The following is a 20,761-nucleotide window of genomic DNA, read 5'->3' as shown; positions in this document are numbered from 1 at the left end:
TTAGAGCTTTGTTTACTTTCGAGCATGGGTGTGATTTCAGATCTTCCAGACTTTTATTACCTTACTTCAGTTGAATAATAAGTTCTTGTCTTGTTTAAATTGTTTTTCTAATTTTTAATTTGGAATTGTTCAGATTGTTTATATCATTTTTTACTGTGTTTGCTGCCCTGAAACTGATGATAAAAAGGGTGAGATAAGAATACTTTGAAAAAAAGGAAGAAAGGAATGAAGGTGAAAGAAAGAAAGAAAGAAAGAAAGAAAGAAAGAAAGAAAGAAAGAAAGAAAGAAAGAGGGAGGGAGGGAGGGAGGGAGGGAAGCAAGGAAGACTGGAGTCATAGTATCAAAGGTTCATGGGGTCTTAAGTTCATCTATTCCAACCACCTGCCATACAAATAAAGCACCCATCTAATCTCCGTTTAAAGATCCCCAAAGTACTCGAGTCACGGTGGTCCACGCTCTGGTTACATCCCGTCTAGACTACTGCAATGCTCTCTACGTGGGGTTGCCTCTGAAGACTGCCCGGAAGCTTCAATCAGTCCAACGAGCAGCAGCCAGATTGCTAACAAGAGTGGGGTAGAGACCATACGACCCCTCTGTTACGCCAGCTCCACTGGCTGCCAATTAGATTCCGTGCACAATTCAAAGTGCTGCTTTTGACCTATAAAGCCCTAAACGACTCCAGCCCAGTTTACCTGTCCGAACGGATTCTCCCCTATGAACCATCAAGGTTATTAAGATCTTCAAAGATACAAAATGGGGGACAATGCCTGGCTTGAGAGCAGTACGTGTGAAAAAGATCTTGGAGTCCTCGTGGACAACAAGTTAAACATGAGCCAATCATGTGATGTGGCAGCAAAAAAAAGCCAATGGGATTTTGGCCTGCATCAATAGGAGCATAGTGTCTAGATCTAGAGAAGTGATGCTCCCCATGCTCTATTCTGCTTTGGTTAGACCACACCTGGAATATTGTGTCCAATTCTGGGCACCACAATTCAAGAGAGATATTGACAAGCTGGAATGTGTCCAGAGGAGAGCGACTAAAATGATCAAGGGTCTGGAGAACAAGCCCTATGAGGAGCGGCTTAAGGAGCTGGGCATGTTTAGCCTGAAGAAGAGAAGGCTGAGAGGGGATATGATAGCCATGTATAAATATATGAGAGGAAGCCACAGGGAGGAGGGAGCAAGCTTGTTTTCTGCTTCCCTGGAGACTAGGACGCAATGGAACAATGGCTTCAAACTACAAGAAAGGAGATTCCATCTGAACATGAGGAAGAACTTCCTGACTGTGAGAGCCGTTCAGCAGTGGAACTCTCTGCCCCAGAGTGTGGTGGAGGCTCCTTCTTTGGAAGCTTTTAAAGAGAGGCTGGATGGCCATCTGTCAGGGGTGATTTGAATGCAATATTCCTGCTTCTTGGCAGGGGGTTGGACTGGATGGCCCATGAGGTCTCTTCCAACTCTTTGATTCTATGATTCCGGGAAGGGGGGGGGGACTGCTCTCGGTCCCACCACCTTCGCAATTACGGTTGGTGGGGACGAGGGACAGGGCCTTCTCGGTGGTGGCTCCCCGGCTTTGGAACTCCCTCCCACTAGAGATTAGATCTGCTCCCTCCCTCCTGACTTTCAGGAAACTACTAAAGACCTGGCTCTGGAATGTGGCATTCGAGGACTAAATCTATAACCTCCGTCCACAAGGAAGGAGGATGATGAACTGTGACTATGACTATGACTATGACTGGATTGACGACTTGGCTTGGGTAATTGTGATGATGATGTTTTTATTGTACTTTATTGTACTATTTTAATCTGTAATGATGTTGCACTCTGTTGTACTTATATATTATATATTGTATTTGCATATATGTTGTAAACCGACCTGAGTCCCTCGTTGAGGTGAGAAGGCCGGTATAGAAAACTTCCAAATAAATAAAATAAATTCTGCTCCTATCGCAGAGTTCACACAGTTTTTAAGAAGTCCTTCCTAATGTTTAAGTGGAATGCAAAAAAGCTGATGAAGGGTAAACAATGAATGTCTTTCCTAACTGCAAATGGGTGGGCAACTAAAATGGCAACCCGGGAAAGAGAGCCCTCTTACCGATGACAAAGGCCTCTTTGGATTGGGTGCCATGCTCATTGTACCAGGGCGGCCGGCCAGCAGTATAGATGGTTCTTTTGCTCGTCCGCAGGAGGGGTGGCTCCGATTTGCACTGGCTGGTGGTCCTTTTCCGCGGCGACCTGGTGGTACCCACCACAGGAAGCAGTCGATCCAAGGATTCAGCACTACTGTTGCTAAGAAACAAGGGGATAAATAAATGTGTAGGTTAGATGTTAAATCTGCCATACCTGAATTTCCAAGACTTGTATGAGGAATCCCTGCTTAGCTATAAAGTTTACATGGCATCACACTCTCCAACATTTCGTAGAAGACATAGGTATGGCCATGCAGAACGATTGTGGTCACAATGGAAAATGTTGTTAATGAGGAAGAACAGTCAAACCAAAAGAGGTTGTCGCAGTTTGCTTTTGCTTGGGCCTACTGGGAAGGGCATCATTGTACCCTCTCCTTTTCCCTGCTATGAAGTAGGTAAAGTTAAAGGTAGTCCCCTGACATTAAGCCCAGTCATGTCTGACTCTGGGGTGTGGTGCTCATCTCCATTTCTAAGCCGAAGAGCCAGCATTGTCCGTAGACACCTCCAAAGTCATGTGGCCGGCATGACTGCATGGAGCGCTGTTACCTACTCACATTTGCATGTTTTCGAACTGCTAGGTTGGCAGGAGCTAGGGCTGACAGCAGAAGCTCACGCCACTCCCCGGAATGGAACCAACTCCCACAATTCAACAAGCTCAGCAGCTCAGCGCTTTAACCCACTGCGCCACCGGCTATGAATTAATTCAGTGCAATTTTTAATGTAACTGTATTTTAAATTGCTTTTAGGGTATTTGTTGCAATGTTTACTTATGTTTTAGTTACCTATGTCTTATTGGATTGTTTTATTTTTTCATCACGATGCTTAATTATTTGTTGTAAGCTCACTGTTATTACTGTTGCTTTATTGTATATTATTTTGATATGTTTGTACTTACCTGAGGCATTGAATGGTTGCATTTTTGTGTGTGTAAACTACCCTTTGGGAAGAGAAATAAAGTTTGGTCTAGAAATAAAGTTTGGCGCAGTGGGTTAAACCCCTGTGCCGGCAGGACTGAAGACCGACAGGTCGCAGGTTCAAATCCGGGGAGAGGCGGATGAGCTTCCTCTATCAGCTCCAGCTCCTCATGCGGGGACATGAGAGAAGCCTCCCACAAGGATGATAAAAAACATCAAATCATCCAGGCGTCCCCTGGGCAACGCCCTTGCAGACAGCCAATTCTCTCACACCAGAAGCGACTTGCAGTTTCTCAAGTCATTCCTGACACGACAAAATAATAATAATAATAATAATAATAATAATAATAATAATAATAATATTTGAAACACAAGATCAGTCCACAGCCGACACTGCTGGCTGTTGTATTAAATCCCACATCGGACACTTCCCAAGTGTTTCTGGATTTATTGTACCCCACCTTGAGCCATCAGGAGAGGAAGGCAATAAATATTTTTATTATTATTATTATTATTATTATTATTATTATTTGAAACACAACAAGATGAGTCCACAGCCGACACTGCTGGCTGTTGTATTAGATCACACATCAGACACTTTCCAAGTGTGTAGGACTGTGTGATGTATCGGCGAATAATGCGTGCAGATCCCAGTAAGGTGGCCTTTTGCAGCTGGCAGATGGTAATCTTGTCAGTGCCAATTGTGTTTAAGTGCAGGTCAAGGTCTTTAGGTACTGCACCCAGTGTGCCGATCACCACTGGGACCACCTTGACTGGCTTGTGCCAAAGTCTTTGCAGTTCGATCTCTAAATCCTCATATCGTGTCAGCTTTTCCAGTTGTTTCTCTTCAATCCTGCTGTCACCTGGGATTGCAACATCAACAATCCATACTTTGTTTTTTAACACGATTGTAAGGTCAGGAGTATTGTGTTCCAATACTCTGTCTGTCTGAATTCGGAAGTCCCAGAGTAGCTTGACATTCTCTGTAATTTTTTCTGGCTTGTTATCCCACCTATTATTATTATTATTATTATTATTATTATTATTATTATTATATAGTGCAAACTATTTTGGTCCTTTGAATTCAAAGAGAGGGGAAGTAGGAGGAAGAAAGAGAAACCAGGACACTTTAAAAACCATTGAAATACAGTCTCTGCCTGATTTCAATGGGGAAGCTCTGGTTCCGTCTGCCACTGTTAAAAGCCTTTGGGTTGTGTTGGACTCATCGCTGACGATGGAGGCCCAGATCACTGCCATAAGTAAGCAGGCCTTCTTTTCATCTTCATCAGGCAAGGAAATTGGCATCCTACTTTCGGTAGAAGCATTGGCAACAGTAATCCACACAACAGTCACCACGAGGTTGGACTATTGCAATGCCTTATATGTCGACCTTCCGAAGTCAAACAACCCAGAAGATTCGGATGGTCCAAAATGCAGCAGCCAGGCTGCTAGCGGGATCATCTATAAGATCCCATATTACACCGATTCTGCAACAACTGCATGGACTACCAATAGAACATCAGATCTCTTACAAGATACTGGTTCTGATATTTAGAGCTCAAAATGGCCAAGGACCTTTATATCTTAGGGGCCGCCTCATTCCTTTTTCCCATCAGTGGTCACCTCGATCCACCCAGGAAAATCTCCTATATATACCGGGCCCTAGGGAGGTACATCTGGAAGCTACAAGGCGTAGAGTTTTTTCGACCTATGCTCCAATTCTGTGGAACTCATTGCCTCCATACATTAGAGCAATGTCGGAGTTGTGACCTTTTGTAAAGACGCTCAAGACATGGCTGTTTGGTTGTGCATTTAAGTATCAGATCTAATTTGTCAAATAGTCACTGTTGAATGTTTTTATATTGTGTAAATGCTATTTTAGACTGTAAGTTGCTCAGAGCACCTTGGTGGAGAGCGACTAATTGAGAAATAAAGTGAAGTGAAAATGCTGGATGATGAATTATTGGTTGGGACTGTCCCTGCCAAATCAATATAATTGGAGGGTATATGGTATTATTTGGCCACTCACTGTTGTTCAGTCCAGACAACTGCATAACATATTGTCAGGATACAGTGGAAAATGGGAATGTACACTGCTCTGAAGGTGCATCTACACTGTAGAACTAATGCAGTTGGACACCACTTTAACTGCCATGATTCAATGCTGTGAAATTCTGGGAGTTGAATGTCTTTGAATGTCTCACACCTCAGAAATCCTATCAAGAGTAAACTTATTGTTCTATGACGTATTGCAAACCTAAGGTGAACTTATGAGTTTGCAAATTTCTTTGGGTGTGTGTGTGGAAGTTGCTTTTACCATCCTCTGAAACTGAGAGAGTGTGACTTGATCAATGGATTAGTATGAATGAGCAATATCTATGGTGCTGAAAGTTGCATTGACGTTGCAGAATGAATACAATTTGACACCACCTTAAAAGCCAAGGCTCAATGCTATGGAATCCCAGGATCTGTAATTTGGGAAGGCACCAGCACTCTTTAGCAGCAAAAACCAACTAAAACTACAACTCCCAAGACTCCATAGCAGGCATAGGCAAACTTTGGCCCTCTGGGTGTTTTGGACTTCAACTCACACAATTCCTAACAGCCAGGAGGCTGTTAGGAATTGTGGGAGTTGAAGTCCAAAACACCCAGAGGGCCAAAGTTTGCCCATGCCTGCTCCATAGCATCAAGTCCTGGCAGTTAAAATAGCGCCAAACTCTATTAATTCTGCAATGTTGATGCACCCGTGGCCCAATGCTCAAAACGCAACTCCGATCTGGCTCTCTAAAGAGGGACAACGAGCTTCCTTCTATTTTTATGTGCCATGAAATCACACAAGGAGCAATCTGATATTTATAAATCCCGGAGAGCTCAGCCGGACGGAGGTCACCAAAGCTGCCTCTTTTTATCAGCCTGAGTGCAGGAAGAGAGGAGATAAACCTCTTTCGAGAGCTCTTTCAGGGCTGGCAACTGCCCGCAACGAAAATCATGGCTCGGCGGTGGCTCTGGTCCAGGCGGATAAGCTTATGCCCGGACTGGAGTAGCGGCTCGCTCCCTCTGTGCCAGGGACAGCAGAGAACAGGTTATTTATAGCTGATCTTTCGGAGGCCAGCTGGTCCCACCCCTCCTCTGGTTTTCTATTTCCGAGGCAGGCCGCATCCCCTTTCGCTGATGCATTTATAGCAACCGGGCAAAACAAGGATTTCAAAATGCTCTGTGCGGATGAAGTGAGAGAGAGAAAGTCCTTTTCCTCTGTGCTCCCAGGTAAGATGATCGCCCCCATCTTCATCACCTTTGGGGAAAGTTTGGTCCCATTTCAGAATCCTGGGTCTCATATGCTTGCACATATCCGAAGGAGTGATGGCAGCGGGTCAAATGAAGTTTGGAAGAACAAGACGATTTTAAGAAGCAACTTGGCCTCCAGCTGACCCTCTGTATCCACTGATTCCGCACCCACTGATTCCACCATCCATGGCTTGAATTTAAGCCAACCTTGATTTTGCCATTTTAAAAACAAAGGGCATCATTTTACTACGCGATTGCATATCATGGGACTTGAGCATCCATGGATTTTGTTATCCACAGGAGGACCTGGAACCAAACTGCAGTGGATACCAACAGGACCGTAGCCAGAAAATTTTTTTGGGGAGGGTTGAAAATTTCGCGGGTTTTTTGAAAATTTGGGGGGGGGGGTTGAAATTTTGGGGGGGGGGGGTTAGGGTCATGCTGAAGCAAAGAGCACAGCAGGGGGCAGAACAGCCTTCAATAGCCTGCAGCTCTGCCCCTGTCAACCACCTCCACCAAGTCTGGCCTCCTTAACTTGGTTGCTTTGCTACATCGGCTACTGCTGCAAGTAATGGCAGTGTGAATAAATTGTCAATATTTGCTTGAGATAGTGCTTGCAGTTCTGGAGGGACTCTTAATTTTTTGCGTCTTTGCATGGGGATTTGGTTAACCAGTTAAAATTCATGAGTAAACCAGGGTTTTTTTAACCTGAAAAATTTGGGGGGGGGGGTTGAAGCCCTAACACCCCCCCACCCCCCGGCTACAGGCCTGGATACCAAGGGCCAACTGTATACAGGACAGAACTGTTCAAACTGGCAGTCAAAGACCTGGCACTAATTCCTGAGCCATTCGCTACCAGTATCTGGAATTTCCATTAAATAAACTAAAATTGTAGCTGGTACTAGTTTGCAACTGGGCCATGATGTATATGGGAGTTGTCACTCTATACCTCAATCCAGTCTGTGACTGACCTGAAGGACCTCTGTCTCGTCAGGATTGATCCTCAGCTTATTCACCCTCATCCAGACCATCACAGCGGCCAAGCACTCGGCCAGACACTCATCCATCTAGGCCTTCAGAAGAACTTTTCTACTTTTAAGACCTATCTGACAGTGGAAAAGACTATGCCAGAAAGTGGTGGACTCTCCATCTTCTGAGGACTTTAAACAGAGGCAGGATGGCTATCTTTCAGGACTGCTTGAATTGTGTGTTGCTGTACAGAAATGCAGAATCACAGGGCTGGAAGGGACCATGATGTCCATCTACCAGGAGTTCTCAACCTGTGGGTCTCCAGGTGTTTTGGCCTACAGCTCCCAGAAATCCCAGCCAATTTTCCAGCTGTTAGGATTTCTGGGAGGTGCCAAGGCCAAAACATCTAGGGACCCATAGGTTGAGGACCACTGATGTACTTGCACTTCCTGCTGCTCAAAAATACACATCTATATGGCAACAGGATGGACTAGATCAGTGGTTCTCAACCTGTGGGTCCCCAGGTGTTTTGGCCTACAACTCCCAGAAATCCCAGCCAGTTTAGGATTTCTGGGAGTTGGAGGCCAAAACATCTGGGGACCCACAGGTTGAGAACCACTGGACTAGATGGCCTTTATGACACCTTCCAGCTTTGTGTATACTTTCCAACTATTTATGTAATTGAAACATCAGCTGTTTGGTTTGTACTTGCCAGGCAAAGGCATGTGAAAGGCAGAGATGCTGAACCAAACAATAAGTGGCTCTCTAGCATGTTTACAACCCAACTTATCCTTGCCGGAGGATTCAACACAGACTATATATACATATGTTCCTTGTATAAAGGAAGCACAGATTTAGCTAGATTGAGGCCAGACCATGGCCTGAATCCAATTGCTAGATCCAATGTGGGTGGATCCATTCAAGCAGCAGAATTTATATAAGCTTTGACTTGCCAGTCAGCTATTAATGAGCATTTGGATTTAGGCCCAGGACTTGGGTTCCAAGCTGCACAAAGAATAGCAAAGAGAAACGCAACAATAATTTTGTGTGTGTGAGCAAAATCAGGCAGTTTGGATTTAGCAAACAATGCCAAAGGCCTATCTTAGGATGCATCTACACTGCAGAATGAATGCCGTTTGACACCACTCTAACTCCCGTGGCTCGATGCTATGGAATCCTAGGAGATGTAGCTTGGTGAGACACCATCATTCTTTGACATAGAAGGCTTGTAAAACTACAACTCCCATGACAACTGGGAAGACAAAGGAATAATTGGAACCCACCCTTGCTATGAATTGGAGAGAATGAGATGGTGAAGCAGAGTATGTCCAAATATTAATAGCATGCAAAGCTCATTAATCTATCCCAGTTCTTCAAGACAGCAAGCTGAAATGGATCAAGAAGGGACGACATGCAGTAAATCTTCTGCTCCCACCGGTGGAAAAGAGGATCTACCTTCAGAATATGAATCTCATATTTAAAACACGCATCACATGGCCAAGCTTACAGCTACAACTTGAAATCTGAGGACACGAGAGACCATGAAAAGGGAGGTCAATCTTCCACCATTGACCTTTCCAAACCTGCTGAAGAGACACAATTGCAACGGCAACAAGCACAAGTTTAATCCAGGGCAGGGTGACATTGGCTCTACAGTTTCCAAAATCTGACATGGCCAACTCAGCTCAGGTAAACAAAAGGTTAATGATATGCAGGCAGTTACAAGCATCTCACTTACAAATGACTCCTGTAAATATAAAGGGCCAAACGTATGAGTCTACACCAGGCATGGGCAAACTTGGGCCCTCCAGGTGTTTTGGATTTCAACTCCCACAATTTCTAACAGCCAGTAATTTAAAGAAATTAAAAAACACTGGGTGAGACGGCAGTGTAATGTATCTGGACAGGGAGTCCGGTGGGTCAAATAGGATTTGATTGCACTAACAGATGAAATAAAGCGCTTCCGAGGGCATTTGCAGAAATCGGTCAGGTTAGGGAATTATTGTTCATTCATTCAGTGAAGGAACACTGGAACAGCCAAGTTTTCAAGCTCTTCCTGAAGACTGCCAGGGTGGGGGCTTGCTTGCCTAATATCTCTGGGGAGCATTGCTTAGCCGGTATTGCACCACCTGACATCTGCCAGGAAGTAGCAGCCAATAGTGAAAGGACCAAGGCAGAGACATCTCCAGCTCATCCCCTGTTTGGGTATCAGCCAGCACGTCAACGACTTAAATCAAGACATAGTTTTCTTAGATCTACAGAGACACTCGCTGGAACACCTCAGCAAGCGAGAGTCCAAAAGTGGCAGGCCCAAACCCAGCACCTCAATTCATGGGTGATACCAGATGAGAGACTCCCCCCTGGGCACACAGAACACTGGGCAACTTGGAAGGCACTGAACAGACTGCACTCTGGCACCACGAGATGCAGAGCCAATCTTAAGAAATGGGGCTACAGGGTGGAATCCACGGCATGCGAGAGAAGAGCAAACCACTGACCACCTGCTGCAATGCACCCTGAGCCCTGCCACATGCACCATGGAGGACCTTCTTGCGGCAATACCAGAGGCACTCCAAGTGGCCAGATACTGGTCAAAGGACATTTAACCAATTACCAAGTTTGCAAAATCTGTGTTTTGTTTTGTTTTTAATCTGTGTGTTTGTTTTGTTCTGTTAGAAATGGAATACAATGGTATGGTTGTTGATGACACAATAAATAAATATTGGCCAGCAAACCAGCCAGCTCCAACCAAGTCTGGCTCCTTCATGGGGTCATTCAAACTGCCCCCCCCCCCCCGGGCACCTTATGCTTTGCTTGGCTGCAGGTGGGGCAAGTCTACAGAAACGGTGCTGCGTACGAATAAATCATGGCAGGTATATTATGCAGGGGAACCGGTGAGAGTGGAAACCTCTTCAGGCCACCCGAAATACGTTGAAGGGCTGCATGTGGCCTGCAAGCTGTATGTTAGAATCATAGCGTTGGAAAGAGACCACAAGGGCCATCCAGTCCAACCCCTACCATGCACGGAAACTCAATCAAAGCACTCCCGACAGAGAGCCATCTAGTCTCTGCTTAAAAACCTCCAGAGAAGGAGACTCCATTAGAATTTTTCCCCTCAAGTTTAGGTGGTGTATTTTTTTTCTTTTAGTTTGAATCTAGGTTGTGCAGGTCTGGTGCAGATGCTCCCTTAGGCTCAGTGTTTTTTATTCTGTGCAGCTGTGGTTGATCAAGTCTTGTGTTTAATGTCACTTCTAGGGCCTGCCTCCCAGGACATCACGCACAGACATCTGCACTTCTCAGATTTCGGTCTGGGATACTCCCAACCTGGCAACCCTAATTATACATATGCATCAATTTCATGCAAAACAGATGAGTGCTTGCTTGCTTTCCCTCCATATGCCATATCACCTCAACAATTCCATTTAGAGGTGGGGATGAGGAATAAGATCTGGGAGGAAGGAGGGAAAATATCCACCCCAGAGGAAAAAGCATTGCGGGAGGTGTAGCAATTAACCGGCAAACATGAGTCTCAAAGGGATGCTGACACAAGCAAGCTCCGCTGCTAAGATGGAAAATACAACCAGGCCCATCAGGGTTGCTTTTCATGCGCAAGGCGTTTGCGTCTGCTGTTGCATTTAGAATACACATCTCCAAAGGGAAGGAATGATGACTTGCTGCTCCTTGTGAATATGCCAAAAACTACTGGTAATTTACACAAGCTTTCTTCTCTCTCTAACATTACCTTGATTGGGTTGTTGTAGGTTTTTTCGGGTTATATGGCCATGTTCTAGAGGCATTTCTCCTGACGTTTCGCCTGCATCTATGGCAAGCATCCTCAGAGGTAGTGAGGTCTGTTGGAAGTAGGAAAAGGGCTTTATATATCTGTGGAATGACCAGGGTGAGACAAAGGACTCTTGTCTGCTGGAGCTAGGTGTGAATATTTCAACTGACCACCTTGATTAGTATTTGATTTCCTGGCAGTGCCTGGAGCAATCTTTTGTTGAGAGGTGATTAGATGTCCTTGTTCGTTTCCTCTCTGTTGTGGTGGTGCTCTCTTGTGCACAGCAAAACGAAAACAGAGAGGAAACAAACAAGGACATCTGATCACCTCTCTACAAAAGATTGCTCCAGGCACTGCCAGGCAATCAAATGCTAATCAAGGTGGTCAGTTGAAACATTCACATCTAGCTCCAGCAGACAAGAGTCCTTTGCCCCACCCTAGTCATTCCACAGATATATAAACCCTTTTTCCTAGTTCCAACAAACCTCACTACCTCTGAGGATGCTTGCCATAGATGCAGGCGAAACGTCAGGAGAAATGCCTCTAGAACATGGCCATATAGCCCCAAAAAACCTACAACAACCCAGTGATTCTGGCCATGAAAGCCATCGACAATACAACACCTTGATTTTATCTCCACTGTAGTATTAATGCAGCTTGAAACGGCTTTAACTGCCCTAACTCACTGCTGTGAAATCCTGCGGTTTGCAGTTTGGAAAGGTACCAGTGCTATTTGGCAGAGAAGAACTTGCAAAACTCCATAGCACTGGATCCCAGAGCACCAAGCCAAAGTGGTATTATTTCTTCAGTGCGAATCCAGGTGTTGTAGACTTTGACTTCTACAATTCCTAACAGCCTCAGGCCCTTTCCCACCTGGACTACGTATGTGGATGGAGCAACAGGACAATTCTCTAAAAGGCTGGCCTTGCAGGGATGTTATTCTTCACTAAGTATCTTTTCAAAGGAAAGAAGGGTTTTAGCAATATATTTCCTGTTGCAAGAAAATTTTCGAAAATTACACCACCTTCAAAAGACATTTGCAATTTGGGGTTTGTTGTATGGAAATTTGCACATGGTTGCTTTGCATAGAAAAACATTAATTTTCTGCACGGCATATGTCTCCTGTGCAGAAAATGCTGCTTCCTGTGAAAAAAAAGTGATTTCTATGCAAAGCAGCCATGTGCAAATTTTCTGCAAAACAGCTATAGAACTTGTCGAAGGCTTTCATGGCCAGAATCACTGGGTTGTTGTAGGTTTTTTCGGGCTATATGGCCATGGTCTAGAGGCATTCTCTCCTGACATTTCGCCTGCATCTATGGCAAGCATCCTCAGAGGTAGTGAGGTCTGTTGGAACTAGGAAAAGGGATTTATATATCTGTGGAATGACCAGAGTGAGACAAAGGACTCTTGTCTGCTGGAGCTAGAACTCTAAAATTGCTGGAACTTTAAAATTACAAAGGTTTGCTCTAGGCACTGTCAGGCCAGGCATGTAGCCGGGGGGGGGGGGCATCGGGGGGCTTCAGCCCCCCCCCCCCCCCGAAATTCTCATGGTGGTTCGCGAAAAGGCCTTACTGGTGCATTATTTAAACGGTTATGTTTATTCATATCATGATCTGATCACCATACTCAATATATCCCATATGCATGGGGGTATTGGGGTAATGATACAAAAGGTTTGCTAGGCTAGACCCTTTTTCACTCAGACTCAGCCCCCCCCCGAAACTCAGCCCCCCCCCCGAAAACCCCCCTGAAAATTTTTTAGCCCCCCCCAAAACGAAATCCTGGCTACGGGCCTGTGTCAGGCCATTATATGCTAATCAAGGTGGTCAGTTGAAACATTCACACCTAGCTCCAGCAGACAAGAGTCCTTTGTCTCACTCTGGTCATTCCACAGATATATAAAGCCTTTTTCCTAGTTCCAACAGACCTCACTACCTCTGAGGATGCTTGCCATAGATGCAGGCAAAACGTCAGGAGAAAATGCCTCTAGACCATGGCCATATAGCCCGAAAAAACCTACAACAACCCAGCTCTAGAACTGCAAATATTCTCATCAGTGCTGGATTCTTCTAGCCACTCAAAAAACATGGTTTTGACTCTTTTTATAATAATTCCAAATATTATTTCCATCACAACAGTCCAGTGAAGACATACCAAATGAATACCAATCAACAACACCAAAGATGCCCAGTTCTTAACCCAGTTTTCTATATCCAACAGTTTCTGGATATTTGCAAAACACCCAATTCTTGCAGACAATGCAATGTGAGGTAATTGTGTCAGTTATGCGTTTTGGTTTAGAATCGCAGAGTTCAAAGAGGCCACAAGTCATCCAGCCCTTCTCCCTAACACACAGCAAAATATATGCAAAGCACTCCTGACAGATGATCATCCAGCCTCTGCTTTGAAACCTCCAGAGAAGGAGATGCCACGAAACTCCAAGGCAGAAGTGTATTCCATTGTCACGATCAGAAGGTGCTTTCTAATATTTACACGGAATCTCTTTTCCTGCAATTTGAACCCATTGCCCTATTGTGTCCTAGTCTCCTCAGAGGCAGAATGTGAGCCTTCCCTCCTCAATGCAACAACCTTTCAGATATTGAAACACGGCACTCATGTCCTCTCTCAGCCTTCTTTTCTCCAAGCTAAACATACCTAGCTAAACAACATCGACCCAACATGATACAGCCACAACCCCAAGAATAGTTCAATTTCTGCCACCATACATCTCATCCATACATCTCATCTCCTTGTACCCACTTCTCCGCTCCTTGTGACATAGCATTCCCCCATGCAACCAAGCATTATGTTACTTAGAAAAAGCAAAATGACAGAACTCACCTGCCTTCAGGTCCAAGGGCCCAACAGCCTGAGATCCTGACTCCTGAGTAGTTGGGAGATCTATTCATTTCCCTCTTTAGATGTAAAAGGGTCTAAGTGTGAGAGTTTATGGGTTCTTTGTGTGTCGGTGTTGAACTTGGGTGTCTCATCCCAAGCTCAAAACATACAGGGAGCACATGTGGAAGCAAACTGAGTGCATTCTGACCATTACAGTGGTATGTAATATAGGTCTATCCTTTTGGATAATACGGGATGGAAACTAGGACTTGGGAAGTGCCTGCCAAATATTTTGAGAAAACCCGAAAGGCTCTGGCGTGACAACCACGAGAGAAGGACCGGGAGAGAAGAAGGGAGAACCGGGCGAGAGTTGCCTAAGAGGATAGCTTAACTTAGAGATTATGTTCATTACCTGATATTAATAGCACTGACTTTGCAAAGAGAAGAGCAGTTACACAGTACAACCCGGAGTAGCCCCTCCGCTCTTGGGAGACCAAAACACAGCAGCTGGCCCAAGGCCATGGACGGCTGTTTATGAGACATTCAGAGTCTATCCTGGGCTCATCGGAGAAGCACTATGAGGCAGCACAGCTCCATTGCATCTTGTTGCTCAGTTATGCCTACTTTGATTGACTCCTTGAAGCCTTTTACAGGCATCTACCTGAGATCTCTTCAGTTGGCCATGCTGGAGAGACAAGCTCTAGGTCCTTCTCTATGCAAAGTGTGTGTCTTACAAAGAAGCTCTGTCCCTACCTGGGCGACAGGAAAGGTCTTAAGAAGCTAATAATGGTTCATTCTGGATGGAAGTAACTCTCTCATCCCAAAGGTGGGAAACAATTGGACTAGATCCTGCATGAACAATGGATGTGACCCACTACTGAGCTTTGGACCCAACCTAACGTCACTGGATAAGAAAGGTACGGTACGACCAGTACCAATCAAAATTGTCATTTTGAAAGATGGGGAGGGATACTGGCTGGCAGAACATGAAGGACGTGCTAGATCAGCAAGGCATTGCAGACCAGAAGAACATGGCCATGGAAAGAGGCAAGAACATGGCACAGTGGTTTGAGCATTGGATAAGGCTCTGGAGAACAACGTTTGAATCCTTGTTTGGCTGTGGAAACTCTTTGGGTGATCTTGGGTGAGTCTCACACACTCTGTCCCAGGTGACAGTGTCATCGGAGGGTCACGATAAATTGGAAACAACTTGAAGGCATGCAACAATGAGATAGCGGGGGAAAGACTAAACAGAGATTCACAGATTTAATAGTTTGGTCTTGCTTCCCCGATATCAAAAGAGGGGGAAGAAGCTCAGAAAAGGAAGAATTTTGGAAAGTGTATACAATTGTAGTGGAGTTGTAGTCCAACAGCATCCAGAAGGCCACATCTTCCTCACCCTGGGATTATGGATCATCTATAGTCAGTTCAGCTGAAATTCTTTACTGTTATTGTTGTGTGCCTTCTGACTTATGGTGACTGTCATAAGGCTTTCCTGGCAAGATTCCTTCAGACTCCATTGCCATCCTCTAAGGCTGACAATGTACCCAGTTGCCGAGCCAGGATTTGAACTATGGTCTCCCAGAATCCTAGCTTAACATTCAAACCACTGGATCCTCTCTCCTGGGAATTTTCTCACACTTCATTCAATTATGAAAGGATACCAAGACACCAGATCCCACCTGATCTTGGAAGCTAAGGTGGGTTGGCTGTGGTTAGCATTTGGATGGGAGGTTGCCAATAAATCCCAAGTGTTGTAGGCAATATTTAAGGGGAGGAACAGGCAAAACCTCTTCTGGGTCTTCCCTAAGAAAACCCAGAGATCACCACAAGTCAACAGGGGCTCTGAAGGCACACACACACAAGGGGTCTTGTGTAAGCACCATTCTGTGAAAGCCAGCTCAGCAGGGCACTGAGCCATAAAGCCACTTAAGAATAAACTTGCTTCTTCGCCACCTTGTGCTACGCCCCCTGCAAGGAATTCCCACTCTGCATTCCCAGCAAGTTGACGGGATATTTGACCCAAGTGTCAAATGACAACCCAGGTTCTGTTGTGGGAAATAAACCCAGCCCTTAGATACCAAAACTGAACCCGCAGCAAGTCCAAAGTTGCAATAAGAGGTAAGATGCCACACAATCTTTTGTAGTGAAAGGAATGGCAAAGCTAACAGAAGAAAGGCATTTATTTGCAACTTTCCAAAGTTGATGTACAATAAGATCCCCTTAGTCAGACCATAGTTAAATGAAACTATGGATGCGGCCAAATGCCAGTGAATTATCTCACTTCTAGTGCCTGCACTAGAAGATCTAGAGATTCCTAAACAGGGAATCTCTCTAGGAATTTCCTAAGTTCTCCAATGCAACTCTTGTGTACTAACTTCATAGAATCATAGAATCAAAGAGTTGGAAGAGACCTCATGGGCCATCCAGTCCAACCCCCTGCCAAGAAGCAGGAATATTGCATTCAAATCACCCCTGACAGGTGGCTATCCAGCCTCTGTTTAAAAGCTTCCAAAGAAGGAGCCTCCACCACGTTCCGGGGCAGAGAGTTCCACTGCTGAACAGCTCTCACAGTCAGGAAGTTCTTCCTCATGTTCAGATGGAATCTCCTTTCTTGTAGTTTGAAGCCATTGTTCTGTGTCCTAGTCTCCAGGGAAGCAGAAAACAAGCTTGCTCCCTCCTCCCTGTGGCTTCCTCTCATATATTTATACATGGCTATCATATCCCCTCTCAGCCTTCTCTTCTTCAGGCTAAACATGCCCAGCTCCTTAAGCCGCTCCTCATAGGGCTTGTTCTCCAGACCTTTTATCATTTTAGTCGCTCTCCTCTGGACACATTCCAGCTTGTCAATATCTCTCTTGAATGTGGTGCCCAGAACTGGACACAATATTCCAGATGTGGTCTAACCAAAACAGAATAGAGGGGTAGCATGACTTCCTTAGATCTAGACACTATGCTCCTATTGATGCAGGCCAAAATCCCATTGGCTTTTTTTGCCGCCACATCACATTGTTGGCTCATGTTTAACTTGTCCACGAGGACTCCAAGATCTTTTTCACACGTACTGCTCTCGAGCCAGGCATTGTCCCCCATTCTGTATCTTTGCATTTCGTTTTTCCTGCCAAAGTGGAGTATCTTGCATTTGTCCCTGTTGAACTTCATTTTGTTAGTTTTGGCCCATCTCTCTAATCTGTCAAGATCGTTTTGAATCCTGCTCCTGTCCTCTGGACTATTGGCTATCCCTCCCAATTTGGTGTCGTCTGCAAACTTGATGATCCTGCCTTCTAGCCCTTCCTCTAAGTCATTAATAAAGATGTTGAACAGGACCGGGCCCAGGACGGAACCCTACGGCACTCCGCTCGTCACTTCTTTCCAGGATGAAGAGGAAGCATTGGTGAGCACCCTCTGGGTTCGTCCATTTAACCAATTACAGATCCACCTCACTGTAGTTTTGCCTAGCCCACATTGGACTAGTTTCCTTGCCAGAAGGTCATGGGGGACCTTGTCGAAGGCCTTACTGAAATCCAGGTACACTAAATCCACGGCGTTCCCCGCATCTACCCAGCTTGTAACTCTATCGAAAAAAGAGATCAGATTAGTCTGGCATGACTTGTTTTTGATAAATCCATGTTGACTATTAGCAATGACCGCATTTGTTTCTAAGTGTTTGCAGACCACTTCCAAGGGAAGTATTCTGTAGGATTGTCTGGGGGGGGGGGGGGGTGCGAGCAAATTTCTCCAGAGACCATTTTCCCTCTGGATATAAATCCTATGGAGATCTTACAGTATATTTTGGCAAATCCGAGGATTGCATCTAGCTTGTACTTTACCCATTCCTGATTTACTCCATATGAAGGGCTTTGTGTGTAGGGAAACCATTTAAGCAAGGATTTGAAGATCCGTTCTCTTGGCCTTTGAGAGTAACTGTTCCTCAGAATCAGGCCAATTCTAAATTCATGTCAGGCTCAGCACCATGGCATTACAAAGCTCTCATCCATCCTGTCCAAATGGACACTCTGAAGCTGTCTCCAAAGACAATTGAGATGCATGGTCCTCCCATTGGGGAGGAGTTTTTACAATTCAGTTTTAGCCTGAAGTTTGAAGGAGCTATCCATGGTGCTGGGCTTGTTTTGGGTGTTGGTTCAGCACCTTGGATAGTACAGCCCACTGGCATTTTGGCACTACCATCATTGGCAGAAGTTGAATACACTGGGTAAGCTCCAGGACTTTCCAGAATCTGGAACTTGGGAGACAGATCAAGGTTCTTCTTTCATCTTGACCTGAATATTGGGTGCATACTGATAAATTAGCAAAATATCTTCTTCCCTATTCTAAGTAAAAATAAATACAATGCAACCTCTATATTCTCACCACTAGCACCTGCAGTTTCATTTATTCCAGGCATGGACAGACTCTGGCCCTCCAGTTGTTTTGGACTTCAATTCACACAGTTGGCTGTTAGGAATTGTGGGAGTTGAACTTCGGGGGGGACGGGACAATGTGTTTACATTAATCAGAGACAATAGCTCTTTATGTTAAGGAAATCTTTAGAAGGTTATGTTAAGAAGGAAGTCAACACGAGGCTTATCTTTACCAAAACCAATTATGAAGAGTCAAGAGAAATGGAGATGTATGCATGGTGATAGATGAATGCTTATGTGTGTGTGGCCATCTGTCAGGGGTGATTTGAATGCAATATTCCTGCTTCTTGGCAGGGGGTTGGACTGGATGGCCCATGAGGTCTCTTCCAACTCTTTGATTCTATGATTCTATGAATGTTGAGTAAAACTCCAATTCCCCTTTGTTTGTTTGTTAGCCAATGTCACTGTAGGTCCCTCAACCTCCGAGGATGCCTGCCAGAGATGTGGGTGAAATGTCAGGAGAGAGTGCTTCTGGAAAATGGCCATACCGCCCGGAAAACTCACAGCAGCACAGTGATTCCAGCCATGAACGCCTTCGTCAACACATATTCAAAACGCTATTTTAGAGGAAAACCACCTCTGAGGATTCCATGCCTAAGAAAGCACTACAATATCCATGGGATTGTCATAAGTTGACAAATGACTTGAAGGCACATCAGCATGCATGCTATGGGGGGGATATTTTAAATGAGCGTGCAGAATCCATAGGTACTAAGTACTATATAGTACTAAGTGCTTATATAATAGGCTGAAACAATGAAAAGATCTTTACTTAAGTATACACATTGTGCAGATGGATGGAGCTTTCAAGATCTATAGCTGCCGAGATGGAAGGAATGCTATCATTAAAAAAAGTGCTTTGTGGGCAAGAGAGCAATTAATCTATTTATTTACTTTATTTTATCCTACCTTTCTCCCAATATAGGGGTTCAATGCAGAAGAAGGAAAGATAGCAGTTGACGACCTTCAACAGGCATTTTCCCCATTGAGTTTGAGTTGCCCTCCCTTTGCGATGGTGACATTGCCTCCTAGTGGCACATGAGAACAAACATACCAGAAACCCATTTCCATAGGACGCAAGCACAACTAGACTGCATCTACACTGTGAAATTAATGCAGTTTGACATTACCTTTGGCAGAGAAGGCTGAAGACCTTCCATGATCCCATGGCATTGAGTCATGATGTTAAACTGCATTAATTCTATTATACAGATGCACCCCAAGAGTTGGGATCTTCATCCAGTGTATGTAAACACACAGACACATAGAGACAGAATGTACTTTCACTGCAGTTTGGCAAAAAGAGAGCTTCCAACCACAAGAAGAGAAGTACAAGCTGTTTCCGAAAGTTAATGGTTTATAGAGGAGGCCATGTCCTCTAGATCAAAAGGGTGCAACAAAAGGCTCATGTTTTGGCCAAAATACAAAGCTGATGCAGCAAGTTAACTGTGGACCTGCGATGACTGACTCGTATCTGGAACTAGACCAGTTTTGCTCCTTCAAGCAAAATATGAGGGTTGAATGAAAAGTAATGCCTTCACCTTCATAACTCCTCAACAGATGGCAGTACTGGTATGCGGCAGGTACTGGCTTGTTCAGTAGACTCTCTTCTACAGTTTCATTTTGGTGGGAAGCCTTAGCATTGAATAGTTGTGTTGTTAAAGTGCAAAGTATGGAACCCTGCACAGACAGTCGGTCAATGCAACCTAAGCAACGTGCAGGCATTGCATTCTTGACAGCAGAAGGTGTCACCCCAAAGGAGATTAATCAGAGAATGCAAGCTGTTTGTGGTGATTGTGTTGATATGAGTACTTTGAGTGAGTAAGTTTAAAGATGTTGAGGTGGGAACATCTGACTTGCATGACAAACAAAGAGTTGACAGCAACCACCAAGTTTCACGAGCGAAAGGTTGACAGATTTGATTCAGGATGATCGTCGTATCACTCAGAGATAAATTTCAAGCATAATCGGCATTTCACAAGAACGTGTGGGTCACATTATTGCTTTGCTCGGCTATCAGAAGATCTGTGCACGATGGGTACCTAGGATGAGAGAACTGTGAGATGCTGGTTGCGGAAAGTGTTGACTTCTTCCATGACAGCTTCAGAAAACTTGTTGGCAGAAATGTATCCAATTGTCTGGTGATTAGGTGGAAAAGTGAATAGTGGTAGTGAAAGAGTACATTCTAAGGATTATTTCTGCGTTTGATTTATTAAAATATTCCCATCCAAACCTAAGTAACGAAGGTGGAGGCATTATTTTTCATTCAACCCTCGTACATCGCAATCTTTCACATCCAGAAGACCAGCATTTCAAATTCTAAGTCTCTAGTCCCATACCATGATAGGTTTCTAAATGGAAAAGGTA

At 44.7% G+C, this 20,761-nt stretch overlaps 1 protein-coding gene and 1 long non-coding RNA gene across 4 annotated transcripts in view; one reads left to right on the top strand and one right to left on the bottom strand.

The window, feature by feature from the left end:
- UCKL1 (uridine-cytidine kinase 1 like 1) overlaps nt 1-20,761 on the bottom strand; it is a 68,964-nt gene that overhangs the window by 40,421 nt on the left and 7,782 nt on the right. For 2 of the 3 annotated variants that reach the window (XM_067468253.1, XM_060771916.2), the window contains exons 1-2: nt 13,977-14,381; nt 2,093-2,286 (exon numbers count right to left, since the gene is read on the bottom strand). In XM_067468253.1, the coding sequence (XP_067324354.1) occupies nt 2,093-2,286; nt 13,977-14,044 (262 nt within the window). In that variant the 5' untranslated portion in view covers nt 14,045-14,381. Of the gene's footprint in view, nt 1-2,092; nt 2,287-13,976; nt 14,382-20,761 lie in introns of those variants that run through there. The other variant, XM_060771917.2, reaches the window with a different exon arrangement.
- Nucleotides 14,680-19,175, top strand: LOC137097025 (uncharacterized). The gene is made up of 2 exons (XR_010909933.1): nt 14,680-14,890; nt 18,790-19,175. It is a non-coding gene; the product is annotated as an uncharacterized lncRNA (long non-coding RNA).

The sequence above is a fragment of the Anolis sagrei genome, chromosome 4, assembly GCF_037176765.1.
Source record: "Anolis sagrei isolate rAnoSag1 chromosome 4, rAnoSag1.mat, whole genome shotgun sequence".
NCBI classification, from domain to species: Eukaryota; Metazoa; Chordata; class Lepidosauria; order Squamata; family Dactyloidae; genus Anolis; species Anolis sagrei.
This window is presented reverse-complemented; position numbering and strand designations above follow the sequence as displayed.